Here is a 23,406-nt window from a genome sequence, read left to right as displayed (position 1 = left end):
AATGGCAACTTAAAAATAAAAAGATGAAAGATGTTCTATAGCCCTCATTGCTAACTCTGCTGCTGCCAAGAGTAATCAGCAGTGAAAAGATAAATCCATCAGTATTTGAATTTAAATGTTAAAATAATAATAAAGCTTATGGTCTCCCTAAGGTTAGTTTATAATAAAAATAACTTCTTGAACCGGAAAACTTATCTGGTTTCTTTCTTCCTTTCATTATCCACTTAATGACTGAAGTTATTATTTCCATGGTGGTCTCCAAGCCACACTTGGTTTCTATGTAGATTGGCGTGTCACCTCCAACAATTCCACCAGCTGCCTTTTCCTCTCAAGAGAATATGATTAAAATATTAATCCAGCTTCTGGACTAAGCTAGCAAAAAAAAAAAAAGTTATATAAATCAATCTCTGCACAACATTTTCCTCGCTCTGAAATGTGCAATGTGTCCTCGTTTTATTTGTGATGCCTCCACAGGAAGGTTAGGTACTAGCAAAGCAGATCTAAAATGTTTTACCTCTCTGCCCCTCTCCTGCTTTGTCCTCCTGACTTCTCAAACCTGGAAATGGGAAACTTTGAGCCCCAGTCCGAATGAGAAGAGAAGAGCTGGAGGAAATCGCCAGGGGTCTAAGTCACGCTGCCTGGGCTGCCCAGCTGCCTGGTAGCGATCCACCAAAGCGCTCAGAGATAGAGGGCACGCTCAGCCAGCCGACACGGCGTTCTCTCCACGCGGCGTTCTCTCGGCAGTGCTAATACGCATGTTTGTCCTGCTGCCTGGAAACCATCCAGAACTGCAAATCCATCCCTCCGAAAGCGTTGACCGAAACCCGCCCCTGGGCCTAGCATCGGGCTAAATCCTTGCTTGTAAGGAGATTACAATCTAATTACTGTAATTAGACACCAAATGAGTATTAAACTATGTGACACTAAGTAGGAATTTGAAGAAAATGGTCATTGTGGGCTGGAGTAATCGGAAAAGATTTCATGGAGCCTCCAAGACTTTGAAGGGAAGAGTAAAGTAATGCTTGAGGTTGATGAAGTTGATAAAATGGGCTTAGGATAAAAAGAAAAAACACCGTGTGTTGTCTCGGGCTTACCTGAGGAGGAAATCCACCAATAAAGGTGCAAGGCATGCTGGGTTCCCCAGACCGTCGTGTCAGCAGAGCTCATCACTAAGAAAATGGGTTTCCTCTCAGGTCAGGAAGAAATTTCATCCTTCCTGAAATTGTTTAGCATTTGAATCAGGATGGTGATGTCGTTGATACAAAAATCAAGCTGACATCCTTAAGTTACTGAGGCCTCCAATATAGAAATGTCATTGAAAGAAATGGCTTTCTAGCAATGCCAGTTCAGACTAGATTAAAAGTTGAAAGTACTTTCCTGTGAAGTCAGGATTACTGATGGAGGAACAGGTCTTTTTCCAAAGGGCACTAACAGCCAAGAAAGATCATTAGTAGTACCTTCTAGGACTAGGATTGGAATGATCGAGCCGTAGAACTCTGTTCCACTAATTTTAGAAAGTCATACTGTAGGTTTCCCGTCTAAGTAATTAATAAAAATAGGAAGACTTTGTTTCTTACGTGCCCTTAATTATTAACTTTGCATTAATCTGCATATTTTAATTGAACTACGTGCATTACGTGACAAAAGTGTCTCTGGAGAAACTCTGGTTTCTCCAGTTCGTCCCATGATTAATGATAGATAAGGTGGACAGGGGTGAAAGCATTTTTCAACATGGCTAACTTGATTTTCCAAGAGAAAAGCTGTCAAGGCCCATTTTCTCCCTCATGCTTAGTTAAATTGCTGACTGAATCAACTAGTGTAATGGGTTAATTCTGAAATCTTATCTCTTATTGTGTAAAACTGAAATGTACCTCTGTCTCCTTTTTGAGAGGATTTTTTTTAATGGCGGAATAACAATCATTTCATTCCAAGTATCATCTGCAAGTCAGGTTTTCCATAAGGCAGACAGGGCCTTGCTGAAACCGATGTTTCTGAATAGTTTGTCTACACTTCAGCCTGGGAACAGGCTGCAAAGTGGGCTGGGGTGCTTTCTGTGACCTTTCTGGAGGGTCAAAGGAGATGTGCCGTTCACTTGGCTCTGTGCTGTAAGGAACTCAGGTCTCTCTTCTCCATTTAAAGACTCTAACGTGGGCTTCTCTGGTGGCGCGGTGGTTGAGAGTCCGCCTGCCGATGGAGGGGACACGGGTTCGTGCCCCGGTCCGGGAAGATCCCACATGCCGCGGAGTGGCTGGGCCCGTGAGCCATGGCCGCTGAGTCTGCGCGTCCGGAACCTGTGCTCCGCAACGGGAGAGGCCACAACAGTGAGAGCCCGCGTACCGCAAATAAAATAAAATAAAATAAAGACTCTAACGTGGGCCTGGTATCCACCATTCATTCCCACAATTGGCAATTGTCAAGGACAATCTCAGAAGTTTCTAGGAATGGGCATAGGCTGCAGGCTCAGAGAAGCTGCTTCTCAGCCTCCGCCAGTTGGGAATTGAGTTTGCTGTGCTGACCACAAGCCTAGGACTCCTCCAGCCCAGCAACTCCAGCACTTTGCAGCAAACACACATGATGAATGGTGTATGGACACACACCCGTAGGCGTTCCCAGGATCATGCACAATTCCCTGAGTACTGGCTTTAACTCCACCCTTTCTCCAAAACAAGAAAGCACGGCACAATATTAGATGAGAGAGAGTGTAATCGGGAAAGGCTTGAATCCACTCTAAGGTATGCTTCGAACAAAAATAAATAATTCAGAGATGTCAGCACATTATTAAGAAAAAAATGGATTGAAACATTTCAGAGTTGCGACACCATGTTGAGAACTGCTGCCTTTGACACGAAGCTGCCTGGGACACCGGACACTTGTCACACAAGTTGACAGCAACCTATCAGTCTCAAGGGCTACCCTGACTGGCTGTCTACCACCGTGCTGCCCTTTCTCCATAGCGAATAGACCCACACCTATGATTGTACAGAGTGATGATTAAGAGAATGTACTTCTGTATATAAAACAGATAAACAACAAGGACCCACTGTATAGCACAGGAAACTATATTCAATATCTTGTAATAACCTATAATGGAGAAGAATCTGAAAAAGAATAGATATAGATATGTAGATATATATGAATCACTTTGCTGTACACCTGAAGGTAACACAACATTGTAAATTAACAATTCAATTTTTTTTAATGGTTAAAAAATAAAATAAAATCTAGGAAAATAAATGTGAAAACCGAAACCTTTTAAAAAAAAAAAGCACGCACTCTGGAGACAGCCTGCCTGAATTCAAATCCTAACTTCACATTTTTTTGCTCTTCATTAGGGCTGTTCACAAATACTCCCATTCTCCTCCTCCTGAGGTAGATGGTGGCTTACATCTCCTGCCACCTTGAAGTTGGGCGTGTCTGTGTGACTTACTTTAATTCCTATGCGAGAAGTGATGATTCACTTCTGGGCAAAAGTCAGTAAGCCCTCCTTACTCGAGTGGCCCATGGTCCAGCAGTATAGGACCCACCTGGAAGCTTGCTAGAAATGCAGAATCTCAGGCCCACCCCAGACCTCCTGATTCACGATGTGTACCTCACAAGCTCCCCAGGCCATGCACACACACATTCGAGTGGGAAGCCCTGCTCCAAAGCAAGAGCCCTGCTCGCCATTTGCTCATCTCCCTGCCACCGTGACTGATGATGTCCCAGATGGTGGCCTTAAGCCCTTGGCCTGACCTGAGATGGACAAGAAGTAAAGCACGAGAGAATCAAAGCTTTGTTCTAAGCCACTAAAATGTAAGGGCTGTTCCTGTGACATAAACAAGCCTATTCTGATACAATCACTTAGTGCTCTGCGACCCTGGACAGGTTACTTAACCTCCCTGTGCCTCAGTTTCCTTGATGTAAAACGGAGATGATAACAGTACTGATTCTTAGGGTTGATATGAGGATTACTGAGGTAACATATGGATAGAGCCTGGTACACATTCAATGTAAATGTTAGCATCTATTACTGACACATTCTGTGCCCACAACTCAAATCTTGCCTAGTGATGTGTGATTCTTCAGTGACAGTAGGATCAGAACCTTTGCTCCCTGGCAATCCCCTACCCCAAACCACTCATACTCCAGGACGAGTATGAAATCACTCACATCAGAAAGAGAATGAAAAATGACTCCTTCTCGGGCTTCCCTGGCGGCACAGTGGTTGAGAGTCCGCCTGCTGATGCAGGGGACATGGGTTCGTGCCCCGGTCCGGGAAGATCCCACAGGACGCGGAGCGGCTGGGCCCGTGAGCCATGGCCGCTGAGGCTGCGCGTTCGGAGCCTGTGCTCCGCAACGGGAGAGGCCACAACAGTGAGAGGCCCACATACCGCAAAAAAAAAAAAAAAAAAGACTCCGTCTCAGAAAGAAGTAGGGGATCTTTGTAACCTGGCCCAAGCATTCCTGGCCTGGATCTTCACATCACTGCTTTTCCCCTACTCTAGTATCGCATATGCAGCCCTCACCCTCTCACCTGCCTTCCCAAATCCTACCTGCCTTTCAGGGCACAGCTAGTGTCCCTCCTTCTCCATCAAGTCTGCCTCAAAGACTTCTTTACTATGCAATTTAGAATTAAGACATAGTGTCTGTCTATTATGCATAAGGCTTTGTCCTGAACTCAATGCTGGGTTAAAACACACAAACACACACACACACACAAACACACACAATACCTAATAAATGTTTATTTTTTGTCTTTTCTAGCACCAAAGGGTTACCAAGCCTGTTCCCCAAGAAAACTGACAAAGGCACAGTGATGGGGATGGTATAGAGGTAGCTTCTGTTTAAGTCCTGCTTTTTAAAAGGGTCCAATAGATTTCTGACATTATAGTAAAAGTGATAAATACTTGATAATCTTTTTTATATGAGGATCATGAATAAAATGGGCTTTTTTAGTCTAAACCCAAATAAAATGATAAATTATCTTTTCTCCTTGACACTCCCTTAAAGTGTATGTAAGGAAACAAAATATTCTAAGCCAGGGTAAATATTTTAGTATCCTGGATCTCTCTTTCATATTCATAAACCGACTTGAAAAAAGAATCACGGTACCGAAGCAATTCACCACAGTTGCGCAATGAACCACATGACTCAGTTCCAAAGTCACAGAACTTGAATAAGCACCTTAGAAATCCAACCTCAACATTTCATATTCTCTAGACCAGGGGCCAGCAAACATTTTCTTAAAGGACCAGACACTGGACATTTTAGGCTGTGGGAACCACAGGTCTCTGTCACTGCTACTTGACTCTGCCACTATAGCACGGAAGCAGCCCCAGACAATACAGAAACAAATGGGCATGGCTATGTTCCAACAAAACTTAATTTATGGACACTGGCATTTGAACTTCACATGTTCACGGGTCACTAAAATCTCCTTTTGATTTTTTTCAACCATTTAAAAGTGTAAAACCATTTTCAACCTGTGAGTTGTTCCCAAACAGCCAGCAAGCTGGGTTTGCCGGCCCCTGCTCCAGACCTCCAAGTTCATGCTTCTTCAACCATGTCACAAAGTCTCCCTAGTAGTCATGGACACATGGTATGGAGCCCAGTGGTCACTTAAAAATCAGGTGAGAAATAATCTCACGAGCCCGTTTTTATTCGCTCAACTTGAAAAAACAAAGATACTAAAAATGTCAAACTTTTGCCGGAACACATGCCAGTCTTAGCACAAAAACACATGCCAGTCTTAGCACAAAAATAATGTCACCCATCACCCCTTTCCTCACCACGCACAATTAACAGTTCACGGAGTAAGAAAATAGTTGGCAGTTGTCTTCATAGATGAAGTCAATGTAGTCTCATTCCTTTGCCAAAATCAGGGAAAGCAGTTCCTGATGGCTCTTCTCCTCAGGGCTGTTCAAGGCCAGCTGATGCAGAATGACTGGGAAGGACAAGCTTTGGCTTCAACGTGGATTTTTAACCAGGACTCTCACTACTTTAAAAAAAAATGTTTACTTTTTTTCAAAAAGAGCCTTGGCTTTTGCTATTTTTACTGACAGTCATTTTGAAAGTAGCAGTGCTTAAAACATTTTAAGTCTAGATATCTCTATGGAAACCCAAGAGAATTCACATTTTATGGCCAAATGACTACCTACCTAGATCCTCTCGGATCACTATAGGCCATCTGTGAAACCAGAAACATCTTAGACCTATTTTCCCAAAACTCTATCTTATCAGATATATAATTAAATTGATATAATTGTTACTTTTGCTGAGGAAAAGATTAGGAGAGAACTTATTTCTGAGGCTGCCTTTTGAGTTTTAAGACATCCCTATTTAAAATATTATTAGGAAAAGAATTTGTAAAGAATTTTATAAATTTTGGCAGACGTAATAATAGAGGAGGAACGCAATCAAATAATTTAACAGTTGCTTTGAAATATATGTCATTAATTTTCTTCCCCCTCCTTTCCATCAATGTTGAATACATTTTCTCTCAAAAAATGTAACAGTTCCTCTCCCCAGACTGCATATTCTTTGCAAGGGAGGGGAAAAAAAACAATAATTATTTGGCAAAGAAATCAGATAACACTTTCACCAGGTAACCAAAATTAACATCACCAGCGAGGGACAGATGGCCTTTAGGGGCCTCCAGATGCGACACTCTGAGAAGAACATAATATCACCTAGAATGCATAACCTGAATCTAATCATGAGGAAACACCATTATAAAAAAATAAAAAGAAAGGAGGTGGAGCAGAAGGGTTGTATTATTTTTAAAATGTCAATGTCACAAAAGACAAAGAAAGGCTGTGGAAATGTTCTAGAATAAAAGAAGCTAAAGATACATGAAAATCAAATGCAATATGTGACCTCAGAATGGATCTGATATTGCAGGGGGGTGGGGAAAATTCTCTAAAGGAGGTGAAGGGGTCAACAGACAAAACTGGACTACAAATGGTATATTAAAGTATTATATCAATGTTAAATTTACTGATGTCAATAACTACACCATGATTATATGAGAATTGTATAAGAATGTATGATGTATATAACTTTCTACTAAATGGTTCAGAAAAACATATATTGATATATATGTATTTATATATATTTATATATACTTTTTTTAGAGAGAGAGAGAATAATAGATATCAAATGATAAATCTAAAGGTACAAAATGTTAATAGGTTTAAGGAATAAGGGATATATAGGTATTTCTTCAACTTTTCTCTAAGTTTGAAGTTATTTCCAAATAGAGTTTAAAGAAAAATTAACAGTTCTTGCCTACGTTGGAGTTCTTGGCTATCTATTTTCTCTCCATGATACTCCAAATACAACACAGTAAGGGAGAGTGCCAAGTCACAAGAAAACACAGATATTTTAACATGATCTTTTATCAGTGACTGACGGTGCCAAAGCATTACACACCACCCATTCTCAGCAGAGTCCGGTGCAGACCAGTAAACATTGGGTACCCCAGCAACTTAGATGCAATCATTTCCCACTAATTTCTCCAAAGAAGGCTGTGATTCTAAATCCTCTGTGCATCCCACAGCTTGCAGAATTATGTCATACACAAAACAAGCCTCTCAGCTTGTCTCTTTGACACACTACATCAGTATCAATCAATTGGATTCAATCTTTCTAACTGCAGCATTTCAATATTTTAAGCGACATCTAAGTAGCTAAAGAATATGCCACTCAGGAAGCAGGATCACCTCATCATACATCCTCAACTCCTCACCACCACTGCCTAACTGCTGTCAAAATCCCACAGCCTTCACATCTGTGAGCCCACAATGGTCCTGTATCAGTGCTGGAGGTGCTGACCTCCCATCTTCAGTACTCCATCCAAACTGATTGTTCCCCAAAGCAATGGAGGGAACTGTGCCTAAGACCAAAAATTTAGGAGAGACTATTCTGTAAGTCAATCACTGGAAAGAGAATCAAAAAAGTAATAACCAAAATTAAAATTTTCAGCCATCCTTAGGAATTTGGAATACTTACCCATTCTCCAAAACACAGCAAAGACAGAACATATGTATAGTGGGTAAGTCTTTTCTGTCCTTTCCTCTTTTCAGTTTTATTATTTTCTTGATCCTTTTAGTAGTGACTATCTCTGGGGTAAAATACCCAGGCACTATTTGGCTTTGGCTTTTTATCCCAGATATTCTCCTTATTATTAATTTTTCCCTAAATTTCAATCAATAATTTTATTTAACAAATGTTTACCAAGAACCTACTTGACATAAGATGCTTGGCTGGACTTAAAGGGTGGTACTCCCCAGAAAAAAGTTCCCAGGGTTTTTATCTACCAATAATCCCCAAGAAAGTGACACGAAGACAATAAGTGCAATGAAGTCTGCTTGCAGAAAAGCATAAGAAGCAGAAATGAATCATGACCAATGGCAAAAAGGAATAACCTAGTCAAAGCACTAAAATTTAATGAGAAGATCATCTTTAAAGTAGGTGAAATTGAAGGGAAGGTACATGTAACATTATTATAGATTTAAAGTCATGCATATTCTTCTCCATAAAACTTCTCAAATGCAGATAAAAACACACATGTACAAAACCAAGCAATTATAAATCCTCTGAAGCATGTAACTGTGATTAACTGCTACTCTTGGCAATATAAAAATACTTTACCACAATTACATTCCAGCCTGTAATGTAATTCAAAACAAACAAGTCAGAGACATCGCTCAAATGGCAGAACCAACAAATACAGATGCTTTGCATCAAGGAAATAAATCCACTGAAGAAATGCAACTGAGGAGCTGCCCTCCAGGGCCTGGAGCTGGGCTTCTGGTGGAACAGCGAGGCCCCCTTCTGGGCAGATGCAGAGCATCCCGGCACGGCTCTGCAAAGCTGCAGTTCATCAGAGGCAACCCCTGCCGCAGTCAGGAAGCATGGATACCTGGGACTTCCTGCTGTGGATACCCTTTGAGGGTTGTGCTGACACTTTCACATTTTAGTTTTGCTTTTTGTTTTTTGTTTTTTGCCGCGCCGCACGGCATGTAGGATCTTAGTTCCCTGACCAGGGAAGGAACCCTTGCCGCCTGCAGTGCCAAGTGAGGAGTCTTAACCACTGGACCTCCAGGGAAGTCCTTTTACATTTTAGATTTTAAATTCTAAATCTGGATTTTTATAAAGAGAAATAATTGTGCTTGATTTCAGATGAAACTAACCATAATTCTGCAACCAGCATTCCCACCACCAAATGGCACGCCCACCCCTTCTACCCCGTTCTGTTTCTTTTTGCCATAATTTTTATCACCCTCTAACATACTGTGTAATCTGTTATGCTCATTATCTGTCTCCTCCTGCTAGAATATGAGCTCCATGAGGGCAGGATTCTTTGTTTTGCTCACTGCTTCAGCGAACGAACAGAGCCTGGCACCGTTTAGTTGCTCAATAACAAAGAAGGAGTTGTCCATTTATGCATTTCTTTTACTGTTAAGACTATTCATCTTCAAAGAAGGCATAAATAAGATTTTACAATAGCAGTATGCTGTAATTTTTAAATGATACTTAAGCACTTGTTTTAACAGTATGTATTTTCTCTGAATGCTTTATAAAAGCAAAAGTCTGCTCTAAGGACCATAGAATCACGGTCTATATGTATATGATTCGTATACAATTTCCAAGGAAGTCACATCCTGCCCCCCACACCCTGGGAGAACATAGTGGCTACCAAGAATGAAGGCTCCGAGTCTGAAAGGCCAGGCCTAGACCAGGTGTCCATAGGGCAATGCGCTCCATGCAGACACACCAGGTAACTGAGGCCAGATATACACATCCCCTGAAAGTCAGCACTTCCCTGGACCGAGCATAACGATTTTGGCAGGAAGAGCAGGCACTGCTTACTAATTTCTAAAATGTCAATCTTTAATTTTTCCCCTTCTTAAAAATGTTCTTCCAGCTTGTGGAAAATCTAGGAGTTGTTTGCAGTTGTCAGACTTTTTAAAAGTGCTAATTTGTTCCCTTAACAGAGCAAATGATGAAAAACCATTTTCCCATGGATTAAGGACAATATATAAACATACGATTCAACAATGTCAACAGCTTTCTGTCCAAGAATGTCGTCCAGGAACATGAGTCTTTCATTAGAACAAGTTCAGGATTTCTGACATTCCTTTTTCCGAACCTTTGATTTTGGTGCTGTGAAAAGAATAGAAAAGAAAAAGAAAATGAAGAGGTAGGCCCGTGCAGACTCTCTTCGTACTGATTTAAGTGAAGTACACACATACAGTAGTGGAAAACTGACCATTTGGATTTTCTTGTTTGTAGAAGGTCTTTAACATCTCCACTGCTTCCTCAGCCCGATATCCAGGGATGCACTGATGAAACGAGAAAGCTGAGAATGAATGTAGGCCTAGGAAAATGTGTATTGTATCCCACAAAAACTGCAATATATACAGAATTATGTAAACACATTTCCAGTGTTAACATGCCTTGAGGATATTAGTAACATGGGTAAGGAAGCATATTTCCCCCCAAAAAAACCAGACATATGGTCTCAAACATCTCTCTCGATCAACTAATTATTATTTCTCAATCAACTACTGTGTGATCATAATACAAATCACTAGCTATGTGATCTTGGGTAGGATACTTAAACTTTCTATGCTTCGGTTCCCTCATATGTAAAATACAGGGAATTATAGCAATTAACCCAAAAGGATTTTGTGAGGATTAAATGAGATTAGATAATATAACCCCTGTTAAATACCTGGCATATCATTAAGCGCTCACTAAGCACTAAGCTATTTTTTTTTTTTTTTTTTTTTTTTGGCGGTACGCGGGCCTCTCACTGTTGTGGCCTCTCCCGTTGCGGAGCACAGGCTCCGGACGCACAGCCTCAGCGGCCATGGCTCACGGGCCCAGCCGCTCTGCAGCATGTGGGATCTTCCCGGACCGGGGCACGAACCTGTGTCCCCTGCATCAGCAGGCGGACTCTCAACCACTGCGCCACCAGGGAAGCCCAACACTAACCTATTTTTATCTGCTGTTCTTTACTGGTGGCCCATTAAGTGTTTGATTCTATAGAGCTAGGGTTGGCAGTCCACAGCTAGAAATGGTCAGCTAAGAATGGTTTTTATATTTTTAAAGGGTTAAAAAATAAATAATATGTGACAGAGATGTAAGTGGCTCACAAAGGCTAAAATATTTACCCTCAGGCTCTTTAAAGAAAAAATCAGTCGATCCTTACTACAAAGGATGTTTTTTTGAGTGTTCAGTTTGTTCTATCTTTGGTAGATTCCTTCAGAGAAGTGATCAACATGTGAAAGAATAGAAATTGTGGTAACAGCAGGGGGATGAAACTTAAACTTGCCTTAACGATAGAGAATATTTTAAAAGAGTGAGCAGATCATCTCAGGGAAAGAGTAGGAATAGGCTTAGGTCGTGAGTGAGAAAACCAACTGATGGGGGTGGGGTGATTATTAAGGGAGTGCAAGGAAAGAAATGAAAGCAATAAAAACGAAGTCAAAATATATAGGGCTTTGAAGGTGTTTGGACTTGATACGCTGCCCCCTTTGGAGGTGCACGAGTGATGCAATGAATGGAGGAGATACCAGGGAATCTTCCATCTGGAAGCAGTGCCCAGGAGAGGATGGAGCCAGCACTGGGCCGGCGAGTGTGGTCCACTGCTCAAGATGAGCCTCCCTTTCTCTTGTGCTTCAGCTGGCTCCTGCCTGGGCCCACAAAACCTGCATAAACCTTCCCCATCAAAACCACCTGCTACAAGTTCGATGTTTTTGGATTCCACATGTAAGGGAGATCATACAGTATTTGTCTTTCCCTGGCTTATTTTGCTTAGCATGACACCCCTGAGGTCCAGCCATGCTGTTGAAAATGGCAGAATTTCCTTCTTTTTTTATGGCTGAATAATATTCATATATACATATATATATATGACCATATATACAATACTTTCTTTATAGAAACAGAGAGTAGAATAGTGGTTGACAGGGGCGGAGGGGGTGGGGGAAATGGGGAGACTTTTGTCAAAGGGTACAAACCGTCAGTTATAAGAAGAGTAAGTTCCAGCATGGTGACTAAAGAGAACAATACTGTATTGTATGCTTGAAAGTCGCTATGAGAGGGGAGCTTAAGTGTTCTCACCATAACGTAATAACAACAACAACAAAATAGTAGTTATATGAAGTGAAGGATGTATGAACTAACCTTATTGTGGTATAAACATTTTGCTGTATACAAGCATCAAATCATCACACTGTACACCTTATAATCTCACAATGTTGTACGTCAATTATATCTCAATAAAGCTGGAAAAAAAACCCGATAATCTTCCTTCTACCCTGTCCCCCACGCAAGCTGATACCCTGCTCCTCCCAGAGAACGTTCCCGAATCGTGGCCGTCACTTTTGCGGCTCTCAGTTCCTCCCCAACCTCATCCTCACTGGCTTGTGCTCCCAGGATTGCCCTCTTAGATATCTCAAGGGCCCCTATTGACCAAAACACTGGTCTTTTCACTCTCCTCAACTCTCTGCAGTCGTGGAGACTCCTGGCTACACTTGCTTCTCTTTTGAACCCTCTCCTCCCTTGGCTTCTCAGTACTTCATCTTCTAACCATGTTGGTGAGTACAGTGTTTCCTACACTGTTCAGTGTTCCCGCCCCCCGGGTCCCCCACCTCTCCTCATTGTCTCAGGAGCACCCACCTGCACAAAGCACTCTCCTCTCAGGTAAAGTTAGAACCTTGGTTTTCCACCTTGGCTGCTCAGTGGAATCACTTGGGAGCTCACTAAAAAAATACCAATGCTCCCCCTCCCTCCACGGCTTCTGATTCAGTGGGTCTGGGGTGGGGACCAAGCACAGGCTTGGGTCCAAGCTCTCCAGGTGATTCTAATGTGCACTCAGGGACCAGACCCACTGAGTTACAGGTGGAGAAGGAAACTGGATCTCTCTAAGCTACTAAGGTAATCGTTTCGGGCATCTAGTATAGCTACAAATTTGTGGCTTTAACAAAAAGCACATATTCTTAATTAAAATAGTTTTTTTACACAAGGCAGGTAAAGTAAATTAATCATCATCTTCTTTGAAAAGAATAGTTCTGTAGGTCTCCTCTATGAACTTTAATGCTGCTTATAATACAGTATTAAAAGAATCTATAATTCTGCAATACAAAAACAGCATCCCACCTCCCACAAATTCCCGCCTCACCCCTACCCACACCCTAAGCCAACCAAATAAAAGTAGAAAACACAGCATCCAGAAGCCTGGGGTATCGATAGTTTCTCTAGAATCTCAAAACACTGTAAAAAAAAAAAAAAACATATTTTGGCATCAAATCTGGAGATGTGGCTTCAAACCATGGCCATTCATTTTGATGGAGCCAATCTGGCCAGGTACACACACTGCAAGTGAACTTATTTTTTGGTTCAACCAGATACTGTTGGATTCTGTGCAGGGACGTGCAGGAGAGGATGGTGTGCACTCAATGTCACCGGCATGTTGGTCAAAAATGTTCCCCCATGTCTGATATCCAATAGCTCATCTTTGTTCTGCCCAGAAGCTTTGAGAAATTCTTTAGATCTTTCTCATAAATGAAGTAGAGTCAGCAATTCACTTGCGAAGAGTTATGTAAGCAAAATTTGAGCTACTGATAGAAGCAACTGGAAAAAGCAAATCACTTTGCCTATTTTTTTAATGATCAAGCTAACTGTATTGCTTACTCTCCATCATTCTATTACAATTTCTTTTCTGATGTGATGTCAAAAGTCATCTATTCTCAAAAGTGCACGAGTTGTTAAGAAAGCCAATGTTCATCTGGCAAAACTCAAAATAGAATGTTTTCCAAATCTTGTTCTCAGTGGGATTCAGCCAAATTTAGCCCTTCATAGGTACTTAATATTCTCCCAAGAATATCTGAGGTCTTTGTTGTTAACTACCCACCATGTCCAGCAATTTGTTAAGTCCTTTTCTTTTTAAAGCATAATACTTTTAGGATCAACCTTACATCTGGAGAAAAAAACAATCAAACCAGTTTATGGAAACTGGCATTTGTCTACAGACCAAATGCTGAAATATAAATTCCTACTGTTCATAGCCTTAAACATAAAAACTTTGGGAGAAGTGGCAAGGTTCAAGGGAAAGAAGAATTTCTAAGTGGATTCTTGGGCCTGGGGGAAATTTCAACATTAAAAAGGCAGGAAAAAAAATAATGAAAACAGGTATCGATTGCTAGGCACCAAAAATAGTACAGGGCAATCAAGCAAAACGACTGACTTTGTGCAAAATTATTGTACATTCACTGTAAATAGCATCTACTGTAACCAAGCCTCACACAAACTTGGTACAGCGTGGAGCCAGGCATACGCATGGATGGAGAACGCCCACAGTGGTAGGGTCCTCAAACATAGCTGAAGGCATGGGTGAAGACTGTTAGAGGAAAACTCAGAAGGCTGGGGACTCTCCTTCTGGAGGAATTCTGTTAATTAAGAGAGCTGAGCACTCACCTGGAAATGATTACCTGTGGTCTTACACTGATGCATCAATGACGTTGACCAGAGGTCCCGAGAGCCCACCTGGTTCTAGCGTGGCTTCTTGGTGTACTGAGCACACGCTAACTATTTGCAAGCCCATCGTGAGATCACAGTAATTAGAAAAAAGGAAAAAGTATAACAGTCCACGTTACCTGAAATGGTCTCCCAGTATTTGGTAGATCAGCAGAGGCAATATCTAGAACAGAGCCACAACCACCAAATCGTTCATTCTGACAGCCATAGACAACCAGCGGGATTTCTAAGGAAGAATTAAGGTCCTACAAAGAGTGTGCAGTTCAAGTGCCTACTGTGACAAAACTAGGGTGGGTTTATACCAGCTAGCCTGGAGAGGAAAGGCCATGCTACTCTTAAAAACAATTAAACTGAGACTTCCCTGGTGGTGCAGTTGTTAAGAATCCACCTGCCAATGCAGGGGACGCGGGTTTGATCCCTGGTCCGGGAAGATCCCACATGCCGCAGAGCAACTAAGCCCGTGCGCCACAACTACTGAGCCAGTGCTCTAGAGCCCACGAGCCACAGCTACTGAAGCCCACGTGCCTATTGCCCGTGCTCCACAACAAGAGAAGCCACTGCAAGGAGAAGCCCGCTCACCACAATGAAGAATAGCCCCCACTCACCACAACTAGAGACAGCCTGCATGCAGCAGCAAAGACCCAACGCAGCCAAAAAATAAATTAATTATCAAGAAAACAGCCACACTTATCAAAAAATAATTAAACTTAGGCTTCGTCTTAAAAATCCAGTTACACAATCCAGTTACACAAAAGAAAGAGATTTAAAGAATATAGAAACTAATGTGTCACAACTGCAAACGGAATGAAAACTGACTGTGTAGCTGCTGAATGCTCAGAGCTCCGTGCTCTCTCTGATCTTTCCTAGATGATTTTTTGGAATCGTTAGAGAATTGGAGCCAGAAAGGAGGCAGGAATTTAATCCAGGGATTTTCACCTCTTAAAAATAATAGATTTTTCCCTGTTCTTTCCTCAAACAGATACAACCTGTGACCTAGTACAAACCAGACTAAAGCAGAGCCACTCTGTAAGGCAGGATGGGCAGAGATCTTATAAAGTGGAAACTGTACCTATTTTCATATTCAAAACCCTCTCTATTATTTTTAAAGTGATTAAATGATTCACACACAGCAAAATAAGTACATAAAAATATGCAAGTATGAAATTGAGTTGTTGAATTATCAAATAATTTTTTAAAAGATCTTTAGAGGTTAACTTGCTGTATTCAGTATTTGTGTCGCTTATTCTGTGAAAGACAGAATTCAAAGAGCTGTAACTTTATCAATTTCCCATTTATTTACAATTATAGTATCATAAATGATTTGTTTTTTCCTTTGTATTTACTTCTGACTTAAAATTTTTCAAGCCTTCTATGTAATAGGTATTCATGGCAAAAATAAACAATAAAAGCATATTAACAGAGAAAGAAAAATTTTAAATCACCTATAATCTCTTCACTAAAGGCAAAACAGATGCATAGTCTTCAGATCTTTTCCTATGCACACCGTTTTATAATCTAATTTATGGTTTATCTTTACACGACAGTTTGTCATGTGTTTCTTGCTCTAGCTTACTTAATAGTTATATGTTTATTGATATTAAAAACGAGGTAATTTTATTATTCAAAAATCTTTCCTAAAAATTTTTTGGCCAAGGGATACTGTATTTTATAATGTGCACCTCCTATAATTTGTTTCATAAGTCTCTGTTTTCATGGAGTAGAAATGGGTTATGTTTCTACTATGATGTTTGGCCATTTTCGAGTTCACAGGAAGAGTACGAGACATTAACCCATGAAGTCAAAGGATACTCATCAGGCGGAGAGCGGCTGCGCACATGATACACGGCTCCACGGTGACGTACAGCACCATGTGTTCAAACACCTCGGAAGGACTCTTGCCATGTCGACGACACCAATCTAGGGCCTGGTCGATGGCCACCATTTCTGCATGTCGAGTAGCCTGAAAGAAGAGGTGCTTGCATTGACCTTGTTGGCTACATGTAACTGTATTTTACAAATATTCAAAAGTAAATATGAAAAATAGGTCTATCATTTCTGCCAGCATTTTAGCAAATAAAGGTTTCAGGACACCCTTAGCAGTTGACACTCTAGTTCCTAGTTCAAGTACCATAACCTCACCAACAAAAGACACCTAATCTGAGATGCCACACGAATTATGCTCTATTTTTAGTTAAGTACCTAAATACTTTAGGGGACACTCTTTCAATTAAAATGCCATAGAGAGAGAAGTCTCAAAAAAAAATGTGTCTATGGTTCCTGAATATTTCAGGGGACACTTGAAATACGAATGTTTTCAAGGCTGTCACTGACCTCACTCTAAGCAAATCTATATTTAGAATATCATCACTGGAATGTCATCACTTGTATTTTCTTTGGGATGAGATTTTATATACTGGCAGACTCTAGAGAGAAGCAGACATTTGGTACCAGTCTCAGATACCTCATGGGAGTAGTTGAGTAGAGGAGAAATCACATAGTCTGGAATGAACCACACTTCAATCTGAATCCTGACTGTGATGTTACTGATTATACAGCCCTGGGCAAGTTACACAGCTTCTCCAAGCCTTGGTTTCCCCAGTGTAATACTGGATATACTGGTATCTACATCTCATAAAGCGATCTGAATTATATGAAGCACAATGACGCATAACGTGATATATGCACTCTGCTATGTGATAATTATTGATAATATTCATGATAATCATGTTTATCAATAAACTTACATGGAATGTCAACTATGTATAAGCCACTGTGCTAAACTCTTTGTGGGAAAAAAAGTCTCTGTCCTCAACGAGCATAAAATTTGATGGGACAAACAGAAAGGTGTTCATTTACCTGTGACATAGGGCAGGGTGTGGAAAGTGCTGGCACAGTGGCCAAGGTACCATGGAAGCCAGAGGCAGATGGGAGCATTGCTGGCCCAGAAATAATATAAACTCGGAGCTGGAAGGTGCTTTAGCAAAGAGGTTCCCACACATGACTGCATACCAGCACCAAATGGGGAGCTTAAAAAAGAAAAGTTTCCCCAACTCGGGTGCTTTTTAAAAATCAGATTCAGAACTACTGAATCAAATGTCCCCATAGTTCTCAAGAAGTAATCGTTGACCTAAATCACCTCCATCAACTCTTTTACTGCTGAAGAACCAGAAGCTAAGCTACGTTAGGAGGTTACTAAAGACACACAGCTGGGAGAGGTGATGGTGGTGGTGACAGAGGGTGATGGTATCAGAGCCAAAAGCAGGATTGGGGTCTCCTCATTTGGGGTCAAGAGTCTTTCTATACTGTGATTATAGGGTAATCTTCTATAGAGCATAGAAAACTAAAAATAAATCTGTTAATTTCTGTTAATTTCAAGGTGTGTAAGAAACCCAGGTCACTGGGGGTTTAGATGGGTGTTGCTAGCACATTCAGTGATCTCACCTTAAAGATACTGTACTGAACTACAAAATACACATAGGGAGATATGACAATTATCTAAAACACAAAATTCCACTCCTGCATAAGTATCTGCATATTCACTAATTGCTGTATTATGGTTTATTACTTATCTCAGAAGCATTTTGATATCCACATAACAATTGCTTCATGAATCTGGGTTCCTGTTTTGCTTGTGTTTCACTAAATCTGAGTTTTCTTTTTGATAGATGTGATGGATGAACTTTAAAGTCCTCACAGCACCAGTTCCAACGCCAGCGTGTTCTCTGGCTCCCAGGTAAGATCAAGGTCTGTGTGAGGGGTATTAAAGTCATAAGCTATCCTCGGGTCCACCTAGCACTTCTTATAATCCTAAAACTTGATACTTCATTATACTCACTGTGACACACTGTTGTGATACCATGTTCAGGAAGTGTTGCCTTAATTCATGAACTTCTCAACCTAACCACAATAAATTAAAGTCACACAAGCTTTTCAAGTGTACCTGTAGATAGAGACAGCAGGTGGTGGAGACTGTATTTCACTGAATTATCTGATTTAGGAATAGCTTCCTTTATACAATCTTTTTATACTTCCATAGCTATCAACTGAGGGTGACTTTTTAATTTACCACGAGGAATACATTATTTAAAGGTACTAAAGGATACGATATGAATTAAATTGATGTAGAAATTCTACTATAAAGTAGAATTTTCATTAAAAAAATCAACATGTATCACTTTTATAATCAGAAAAAAAAGGGCATTCAAAAAAAGAGATGTTTAGGGAAACCATCCTTCCATTGATACTCACGGGACTCTACACAGACCCATCTTCTAGTCATCTACGATAAATTCATTCCACACCTACCATCACTTCCATATGTCTGCAATTATACTATTCAACTCACATACATTTTTGGTTTGATTAACTTCATTTCTTCCCTTCCCTACAACTTCATTGTTGTAGACCAAAAGGCAGCCAACAGGAACCTCAATATTTTCTAGGGCTTCTTTGGCCTGAAAGACAAAATGGAAAATCTAAGAGGTAATGTTCAAAACATGAAAAGATGGTAGGAGAGAAAAGATGCAGCCTGAGCAGTACACACACGTACAAACACCAGAACAAAGAAATGCAGGTCAGCCTTCCCTTTTCTCAAACATAGTATTTTAGTATAATACTAATACTAGATATTAGTATTTAGTGCCTTTGTTCTCTATCATATCCATATTAAGGAGACTCAGGAACAAATCCCCTTCATGGGTCCTGAGTCCCCTGACTTTTTTCTTCTCACTGGAGGGAGAAGTAATCAAAAGACTGCTGCTGACTCTTTTTGCTATTGATTCTTTTTTTTTAATTGCCAGGGTCTATGCACCTTTTCTGAGATAGTGTATATATCTGCAAAGAGGTAGAAGAATAAGTAACATTTATAAATCTTTTATTAAAATTCTTTCCTTGTTGAAATTCTACTTATTGTTTTGTTTCTTTAAAAATTACAGAAAATATCCTCTAGAGTTCCAACAGCATAAAGGTGACCAGACTGGATATCTCCCTGTGCCCACAATTTCTGCTCTAAGTGAGACAATAAAAGTTTAGGAGCACTCTATACAAAGAAATAGCATAACCACTTTGGAAAACATTTTGGAAGTTTCTTTAAGAAGTAAACATACATATAGCCTGTGAACATATAGCCTATTCTACTCCTAAGTATTTATTTAAGAGAAGGGAATATATGTCCACCAAAAAACCTTGTAAAAGAATGTTCATAACAGCTTGATTCCTAAGAGCCGAACTCTGGAAATAGAACAGGTGCCCATCAACAAAAGAATGAATAAACACACTGTGGCATATTCACACAATAGAAGACTATTCAGCAATAAGAAGAAACAAACTACTGATACACACAACAACATGGATGAATCTCAGACATGCTAAGGGAAAAGAAGTCAAATCATGTGAAGTACTAGAACAGACTGAACTAAACTACGATGAAAGAAATTGGAACGGTGGTTGCTTCATGAAAGGGGATATGTAGATTGGAAAGGGACACAAGGAAATTTTCTGTGGTGGTGAAAACTTTATCTTGATAAGGATGTGGCTTACACAGATGTCTGCATCACTCAAAACTGAATAATACATTTAAGAACTGTGCATCTCACTGTATGTGAAGTATACCTCAACTGAAAAACACAAATGAGAAAAATAAGTTTAGGCATAGTTCCATCACCATCCCAGGAATGGCAAACCAATTTATTATATTTGCAAAGTCTCCCCTCTATCAGAGGCTGCCCATTTTTCTTCTAGCGCTATGGCTGAGGGAACTCCAGCAGCTCCGGGGCCCAGGACAGCTAAGGAATACTTCTTCAGGCAGAGAGCAAAAACAGGCAGGTTACCTCTGGGATGCCCTGATACCACAGGTGAGAGAGAACCTTAAACGGGTGCAACTCTTGGACTAGTATACAATCATTGCCACCTCACTACAATTAAAAATCCCAAGTACAGCTGTTTCTAGAAAGGCACAGCATTTCCTACTGTGGCAGGCCGGAGACCCTTTGGAAGACGAGACTCCCATTTAAGCGGAGGTATTTTCACACACCATAGGGCATATAAAGTGCCAAGTTGAAGACTTAGCTGAAAACAGTGTGTTCTATCTCCCGCACTAGCCTCTTGCTCCCAGCTACACTATTTACAGTAGCAATAACGTCCTATCATAATGCCAGCGTGGGTTCCTTAGCTGCTTCAAGCTTGCTCAACTGACACTTATCATTTGGCCAAAAGCGCTGAAAGGAGAGGCACGTGGTGGGAGCATACTGTACTTCTCTCCCATCTGGAGTGGTGGGATAGAGCTGGGGCATGGAGAGGTGTAAAGAGACAGTATCTGAAGCAATAAGACCGCATTCTTCAGAATTGTGTCATGAACTACCCACAGGCTAGTGCTGTCCCAGTTCTGTAAAAACAGTTAAAGCATACCCAGTTTATGCAAAGTTTGAAAGACTGAAGAGCTCCAAGGTTTGGTGACTATATACAAATAAATATACAAATGTAGCATAGGCTACTATAGAAAGGAAAGCCAGGAGGAGGACTGACAGCTGAGGAGGGTGGAGACTAAGTACTGGTGCAGTTAAGGCAATCATCACACAAAGAATGAAATTTAAAGTAAGCTTAAATCACTATTCTGACTTAACTATGCCTGCTTTTGAACTTTATATAAATGGACTCACGGCGTATATATTTTGTTTCTAGCTGCTTTTGTTTCACATGTTTTTAAGTTGCATCCATGTTCATTCCTGTAACTGTTGTTCACTTTCATTGCCCTATATTACTTTGTATGCATATACCACAGTTTATTTATACAATCTGTTGATAGATGTTTGGGTTGTTTCCACTTCTTGATTATTACTAATAATGCCGTATGAACATGTTTATACCTGTCTCTTCAGGTACTATTAATTTCTGTTGAGTATATACCTAACAGTAAATTTACTGGGTTAGAGGCTATTGTGTGTGTTTGCCTTTAGTACAATAGATACTGCCAGTTTCCCAAAGTGGTTGTAATAATTTACATTCCCATGAACAATGTGTGAGAGTTCCCGTTGCTCTACATCCTCACTGACAACTGGAATTGTTAATATTATTTATTTTGGATATTTTGATGGCTATGAGGTAGTGTTTGTGGTTTTAATTTTCATTTCCCTGGTGAGTTAAGAGGTTTACCATTTTTTCGTAAGTTTACTGACATTTTGATATCTCTTGTGAAGTTCCTGTTCAAATATGTTGATCAGTTTTCCTTTGTGTTGTTTGTCTTCACAAAAATAAAAAATTAATTGAAGGAAAACAAAATGAAATAAGCTTGGGACGACACATAACCTGGGGTACACAAGAGAGACAAATCATTTTTTCATCCATCAAGTATTTGTTGAGGATCTTGAAACAGGAAAGTTACCCTGGGTTATTCAGGTGGCCCTAAATGCAGTCATAAGTGTCCTTATGAGAGAGGCAGAGAGAAATCTGACACATAAAGTATAAAACACTGTGATGATGGAAGCAGAGAGAGCTGAAGATGCTACTCTATTGACTTTTAAGATGGCGGAAGGAGCCATGAACCAAGCAAGGAATGTCGCTCTAGAAGCTGGAAAAGGCAAGGAGACATGTTCTCCTCTAGAGCCTCCAGAGGGCACACAGCCCTGCTGACAATTGGTTTTGGCACAGTGAAACTCAGTGTGGACTCTGGGCCTCCAGAACGATAAGAGAATAAACTTGTGTTGTTTTAAGCTATCAGATGTGCGGTAATTTGTTACAGCACCCATAGGAAACTAATACACCCTGTTAAGAGGAAGAAAAGATAAGCTAAAACGGGAAGAAAATATTTACAAACCACAAATTCAACAAAAGTCTAGATCGGGACTATGTAAAGAATGCTCAAAATTCAACAGTGAAAAAAAAACTGTTAGAAAACGGGCAACAGATATTTGAAGACATTTTATCAAAGAGGGCATACAGATGGCAAATAAGCACATGAAAAGATGGTCACAACATTAGCCATTAGGGAAGGCAAATTAAAACCACAATGAGATTATCACTACACACTTAGCAGAATAAAAAGTAAATAGAAAGTATTTACTTTTTATCAGGCTAAAATAGAAAGTATCAGTGCCAAATACCAGCAAGGCAGAGAAACAGGATCACTCATCTATTGCCAGTAGGAATGTAAAACGGTACAGCCACCCTGGGAGATTGTTCGGTAGTTCCTTAAAAAGCTAAACATGCACTTAACATATGACCCAACAATTGCACTCCTGGGCATTTATTTACCCAGGGAAATGAAACCTTATGTTCATACAATACACAATTTTGTATACAGACATGAATGTTCATGGGAGTTTTATTCATAATAGCCAAAAACTGGAAATGACCCAAATGTCCTTCAAAGAGTGACTGGTTAGACAAAGTGTGCTACATCTATCCATGGAAAACTACACAGCAATAAAAAGGAATCAACTATTAATTGACTCAAAACTTGGATGGATCTCAAGGAAATTATGTTGAATGAAAAAATAAATCCCCAAAGGTGACATAGTCATGTATAAAACATTCCTGAATGACAAAACTACAGGTATGGAGAACAGATAAATGACTGCCGGGGTTTAGGGTTTGGGAGGGATGGTGGCTATAAAGAGGTAGCATGAGGAAGCCTTGTGGTGATGGAGCAGTTCTGGTGGTGATTACGCAAAACTAAACAGGTGACAAAATTGCATAGAACTACACATACACACAGACACACGCACATACACAAATGCTTTAAGGTTAGCACATAAAGGTGATGAAATCTGAACAAGCCCTGCAGACTGGGTCAATGCCACATTCCTGGCTCTAATATTTTACTACAGTTACGGAAGATGTTACCATTGGAAGGAACAGCCTGAAGGGTATGTGAGCCTTCTCTGT

The 23,406-nt window shown here is 40.4% G+C and overlaps 1 protein-coding gene across 4 annotated transcripts in view; it reads right to left on the bottom strand.

Moving 5' to 3' along the window:
* ADAT2 (adenosine deaminase tRNA specific 2) overlaps positions 1-23,406 on the bottom strand; it is a 106,100-nt gene that overhangs the window by 74,766 nt on the left and 7,928 nt on the right. For 2 of the 4 annotated variants that reach the window (XR_003428338.1, XR_003428339.1), the window contains exons 2-7: positions 18,876-18,980; positions 16,336-16,486; positions 14,646-14,752; positions 13,195-13,263; positions 10,253-10,325; positions 10,032-10,146 (exon numbers count right to left, since the gene is read on the bottom strand). Coding sequence is in view for 2 of the 4 variants with exons in the window: in XM_027084783.1 (XP_026940584.1) it covers positions 10,103-10,146; positions 10,253-10,325; positions 13,195-13,263; positions 14,646-14,752; positions 16,336-16,486; positions 18,876-18,980 (549 nt within the window). In the remaining 2 variants the exon portion in view is untranslated. Of the gene's footprint in view, positions 1-8,401; positions 10,147-10,252; positions 10,326-13,194; positions 13,264-14,645; positions 14,753-16,335; positions 16,487-18,875; positions 18,981-23,406 lie in introns of those variants that run through there. The other 2 variants (XM_027084783.1, XM_027084801.1) reach the window with 2 other exon arrangements.

Source organism: Aethalodelphis obliquidens, unplaced genomic scaffold (assembly GCF_003676395.1).
Source record: "Aethalodelphis obliquidens isolate GAN/ISIS:26980383/991018 unplaced genomic scaffold, ASM367639v1 scaffold3, whole genome shotgun sequence".
Lineage (NCBI taxonomy): Eukaryota > Metazoa > Chordata > Mammalia > Artiodactyla > Delphinidae > Aethalodelphis > Aethalodelphis obliquidens.
The sequence above is the reverse complement of the archived record's forward strand: the minus strand, read 5'-3'. Positions and strand labels throughout refer to the sequence as shown.